Genomic DNA, 5,960 nt, shown 5'->3' with positions numbered 1-5,960 from the left:
TTTGTAGTACCAGTCATATGCGTCCGTTTTGGGTAGGTCAAGAGTTATTTTATCGCATAAGATTTTTGTCTTTAATTTTTAAGAATTTGTGACTTTAGATTATTAAATTATGAGCTATTCTAATACTAAAAGTTACTCTTGGTATAAGTTAGTAAAATATACTGTTTTTTTTTAAACTTTATTGCAGTCTTTGTTTCGTATATCACAAGAGAGAAAATTTTGCCGGCAATATTTTCGACTGGTATGAAAGTTTGTTGCCTGGCAATTTTCGCGAATTAAATTTGTGAAATAGTCAAATTTAAAAGACGAAAAATTTTCAAATCGATTTTTCTAGAAAACGGTGTGTCCTACGGACTTAAATCAAGAGCACCTTTTAGTACTAGAATATCTCACAGTATAATAATCCAATATCAAAAATGCTTAAAAGCTAAAGATAAAAAACTTATGCGATAAAATAACCGTTGCCCTACCCATAACGGACGCCTATGACCGGTACTAGAAATTCACGATGAATGAAATCAATGCACCTCTGGAAGATAAATATGTGTACCAATTTTTGTTTTTCTAAATACAAGGGTTCTGGAGGTATATAAGAAAAACTAATTACAAGACGCCATCTTCAAAGAGCTCTAGCTCCCTTAAGAAGCATTTTCGTACTAGATGAATTGGGTTTAAATGCCTTAAAATTATATGAGGAGTCTCCTGTCTTCGTTTGTCGGTAGAGTTTCTGGACACCCTGTATATAGCGTTGATTACGTTCTTCACAAACACCCGTTGTTCGTTTTATTTTAAAAATATCATAATAGTTCATCTTCAGTAAGGTCGTATCTTTTTCCTAGAATAATTTTGTTTCTTTCTCATATTTTTAGGAACTTAAAAATCAAAAAAGCTACTTTAAACAAAAGTTCTTCATCAAATAGTTCATTCCATCAAGGATTAGCAGAAACATCTGCTTCACCTAGTTGTAGTGTCGATTCGTAAGTAACCATTTTACAAATGACTATATTTTATGATTCCTATATATGGTATTGTTCTGAAGCTATTTCCTTGTGGCATTTTTATGATTAACTATTTATATGGGAAATATTTCTGTATTTTGTATTTTGACAACGACACCCGATTTGGGCGTCGAAACGTTAATAAAATTATTATATATTCTATATTCTTATATCTAAATAGTTAACCTATATGGTAATAGTATTGAATACTTTTAGTAAAGTAAATACAGGGTTCATGATCTTACATATTATTTGTCTATGGTCAAAACATTACCAATGTTTTACTCTTAAATAATAATAATAACAAATAATATCATTTGTAGAAAATACTTTAAATTTTATTGTTATTTCTAGTGATAGCTGTCCTCTGTTAATTGAGATTGCATCTCAGCAAAAACCATCTTTTTCGGTAGAAGGCAGAAGAATAGTGGACATGAACTTTTTCATTAAATCGATTCAAGGTTTGAATGATCATTTTCCATTTTCATGCAACTTTTCTTATATGGAGATTATTAAAGAAAAAATGGATGGATTGATAAGTACATTGACATTTAAATGTAAAATGTGCAATATTGAAAAGGAGATAGCAACAGAGGATTCTGGTAACAATTCACTGAATTTGAATGTAGCACAAGTGATGGCTACTATATCCACCGGGTCTGGTTATTCAGGCATACAGCAGCAACACGCTGCATTAAATATACCTGTGATGTCCTACAGGCAGTATGCAAAACATACGGAGACAGTTGCAGATATCATCTGCCAAACACTTTCTGATTCCGTAGAAGAGGCTGGACGGGAGGAATTAGCTTTAGCCAAAGAAATTGGGGAAGTAGATTCCGACGGAAATGGGTTAATAACCGTTATAGCTGATGGTGCTTGGTCCAAAAGATCGTACAAAGTAAACTACGATGCTTCTTCAGGTGTAGTAAGTGTGTTGTATTGACAAGATAGACAATCTTTCTATATATTTTGTTTTTTAGGCTTGCATAGTCGGTGCCAAAACTGGAAAGATTTTATTTGTTGCTACAAGAAATAAATACTGCATTATATGCGCGAGAGCAGCAACAAAAAATGAAACAGTTACATCCCATACATGTTCTAAAAATTGGGAAGGATCATCCACGTCCATGGAAACTGATATAATAGTTGAAGGTTTTAAAAGAAGTGTGGAGATGCATCGATTAAAATACATACAATTAGTGGGTGACGGAGATAGTAGTGTATATAATTCATTATGCATTAAAAAACCATATGGTCCAAATATTTTAATAAAAAAAATTGAATGCATAAATCACCTTTTACGCAATTATTGCAGTAAATTAAGAGATTTGGCAGCAAAAAAAATTTCAACTAAAATGAAACCTGTGGCGCCAGAACTAAGAAAACGTTTGTCTAGTAATATACCGAGATTAAGACTAGGAATCAAAACAGCGATCGCCTACAGAAGAAATGAAACAAATAGTATGGAGATTCAAATGAAAAACTTAATAAAAGACATAAAAAATTGTCCGTACCATGTCTTTGGGCAACATACAAACTGCGATCAATATTTTTGTAAAGGATCCAAAGAAAACGAAATAAACTTTGTTATCAAATTAGAAGAATGCGGATTATTGAATGACATTCTCTCGTGTGGCAACAGACTAATTCAACATACTCATAGCTTATTGTTGAATATGAATAATAATGCAGCAGAAACATATAACTCTGTGATTTCAAAGTTTGTTGGGGGTAAAAGAATTAATTTTGTTCTGAGAGGTAGCTACGATACACGGTGTAAAGCTGCAGCGATATCATTCAATGAAAGAGAGCATTACTTTAGTGACCTACATAAGAAAATGACCATGAAAAGTCCAGGAAAATATACAACTAAATACATAGAAAAAATCAAAAGAGTAAGGAACAAAAGAAGACTGCGTAGAGAATTACACCCATTAATAAAGAAAAAAAGAAAAAGTGCACCAGCTGATAAAAATTACGGTGCAGTAGATATAGAAATAACAACAAGCGAGAAAGAGAGTTTTTTGGAATCCTTACGAAAAAGTAATGAGGAGATTGCAAAAATAGAACAATCTACCAGGGGCCAATCTACAAATTTTTTGTGGAAAGAATACAGACACAATCGTTTGACAGCCTCTAATTTTGGAATTGTATGCAAATTGAGGAAATCTACAAATCCTGCAAACACTACAAAAAAAATATTGTTTTCAGATTTTCACGGATCTGCTGCTACAAGGTGGGGACAAGATCATGAGGCAATTGCAAAACTGGAATTTGAAGCAAAATATAATTTAAAAGTACGAGAATGTGGATTATTCATTTCTGAAGAAAATCCGTTTCTGGCAGCGAGTCCGGATGGCATTATTGATGACGATCATATCGTAGAAGTAAAATGCCCCTATTCGGCTTGTAAGTTGTCCCCAGAAGAAGCTGTCAAATTAAAAATAATTAAATACCTAACACACGAAGAAAATACTTTTAAATTAAAACAAACCGATAATTATTTTTATCAAGTTCAAGGACAGCTAGCAATAGCTCAGAAAAAATATTGCTACTTTATTGTTTGGACACCTATGGGTTTCATTGTTGATAAGGTACATATTTATATTAGTTTATAAACGTATTAGAAACCTTTTCTTTCATGTCAGAATTTTAATATTCAAACAATATTTTTATGAAAAAGATAAAGGCAGTTTTTGTTTTTATTTGATTCAGAGTTGGACCACTATCTCCATATAGCCTATTTCAGCATCCCATGCATCCTCAGTGAAGCTATGTAGTCACAACTCTGAAAGAAATATCAACAATCCTGCCTATTTAAGGGAAACCATCACGATGCAATGATTACACCTTTTGAGACGCAATCCAGCGACATCTCTCGCAATGCGAGGAAAACAACGAAAAGCCCTAGATACAAAGTTTACTAATGTTTAAACAATTAGAATAATTGAAATAAAATTATAATAAACAATATTTTAAATCTAAGACTTTTCGTTAATAAACTGCTTTCTGGCTGCATCCTGTATCTCCGGCTTTTAATATACAGGATGTAACAAAAATACAGGTCATAAATTAAATCACATATGCTGGGACCAAAAATATCCAATAGTATCCGATACATTCGAAAAAATCGATTTCCATTTTGTAACTTCAAAGGGCTGTAACTTTTTATGTGCACATTTGTACTAAGGTAAATTAGGTTCAATCGAATTATTTTTGGTCCCAGAATATGTGACTAAATTTATGACCTGTATTTTTGTTATATATAATATTATATATATTTGTAGTATTATACAGTATATATTTATACAGTTATATGTATTTGTAGTATTATATATATTTGTATTTGTATATACAAATTATATATATAATATTTTTATGATTACTGTTATTATTATTTATGTATCATTATTTATCGTATACTTAATACTGATACCTGCACATACTAAACTACACAAACTAATTTACATATTTTATAATTACAGATAAAAGCCGAGCCGGAATTTTGGAAGCAAATATTGCCAAAATTGAAAAAATTTTATATTGAAAATATGTTGCCACATATTTTAAGTAGGTAGTTAAATAACAAAAGTATTTTCAGATTATATACTTTCTTCTAATAAAATACAAAACAGGGTGTTTTAAAATAATACAGAAAATTATACTACTATCCGCGATTTGTGTTTTATTCATCAATTGGAAACTTTTCTTATGTAACTGCAACCTATAAATATATTAAAATAATGTATACATATTCCATTCAGAGGACTTGCCAGATAAATACATTTACTATTATGATGGTTTGGCAGGTACCAATTTTTTATAGATAAATAAAAATATGTATTTTAATTTTTCTATGCTAATATCAGTTTTCTCTAATAAATAAATAACTTATTGAAATCATTTTCAACCTATAATTGCGAAATTGGTTATTTGTTTGTGACAACAAATTGTAATTTTTTTATAATAATATTTTTATGTTATTTTAAATTTATTATAAATACACACCATGATGTTTTTTGGAGTCACGTTTCACAAATTTTTATTCAATACTATATTTAGCTAAGATATTATAAATTAAAAATGCGATAATTATTTTTAAAACATTATCTACGATAATCAATCTAAAAAGGTATTCCCGACAAAATAATGTATTTTGTTATCATTAAACTACCTGTCCGCCGGCGCCACTGAGTAAAGATCGAATTGTAGATCGCACACCCTACTTCAAATCAATTTGAAGTAGGGAGTCACGTGGGTCTGACGTCGCCAGTGTAGAAATGTAAGCGATACGCCCCTTCCAAATTGCACTGTGCTTCAACTGATAAAACAGCCTTAAAACAAAAAGTTAACCAGTAAGAGCCAAGATTTAAATTATTTGACATAGGTACACTAAGAAAATTCCCCGGTTGTGATAAAAGTTGTATTACAGGAAAGAGTCGATTAGGACAAAATTAAATTTGCATTAAATTATTAATGCAAATAATGATTAATAACGTTAATTATACAACTTATTGCTGTGTGTATTTGCTTATTTCCAAAATAAATGCATATGCATTCATTACGTATTTGCATTGCAAAATAGTTAGGAAACGTTTATAACCGGAAAAGTTATTATGTATATATAAATCTCCTATATCTCTATAGTCATATTTAATGTCAATTTTTTTATTTGCCTTAAAAAAAAAACAAAAGAAAATTGTAAGCAAAAAATTAGGTTAGGTAATAATTTATGTTATGAATAAATATTATTGTGTGAAAGTGACTACTGATTTTTTGTCGATGTCTTGATATAGTTTCTCTCTCAATATCTCCGTCACTGTATAAAGATATCTTCAAATATTATCTCAGCAGATCATTTGAATCTTCCACACACACACGTCTCCCTGTTTACGTATTCAGAAGGCGTTGGGTTCACAAAAATATAAATATTGGATAGGAGTATGTTGGTGGCTAGAC

The 5,960-nt window shown here is 30.6% G+C and overlaps 1 protein-coding gene across 1 annotated transcript; it reads left to right on the top strand.

Moving 5' to 3' along the window:
* The first annotated feature begins 2,430 nt into the window (after positions 1-2,430).
* On the top strand, positions 2,431-5,338 carry LOC126879132 (uncharacterized). The gene is made up of 2 exons (XM_050642084.1): positions 2,431-3,595; positions 4,487-5,338. The coding sequence occupies exons 1-2, from the start codon at positions 2,465-2,467 to the stop codon at positions 4,577-4,579; spliced, it is 1,224 nt and encodes a 407-aa protein (XP_050498041.1). The 5' UTR covers positions 2,431-2,464; the 3' UTR covers positions 4,580-5,338.
* The last annotated feature ends 622 nt before the right edge of the window (positions 5,339-5,960 follow it).

This window comes from Diabrotica virgifera, chromosome 1 (assembly GCF_917563875.1).
Source record: "Diabrotica virgifera virgifera chromosome 1, PGI_DIABVI_V3a".
Taxonomy (NCBI): Eukaryota; Metazoa; Arthropoda; class Insecta; order Coleoptera; family Chrysomelidae; genus Diabrotica; species Diabrotica virgifera.
Note: the sequence above shows the minus strand (reverse complement) of the source record. Positions and strands in the feature narration are given on the sequence as shown.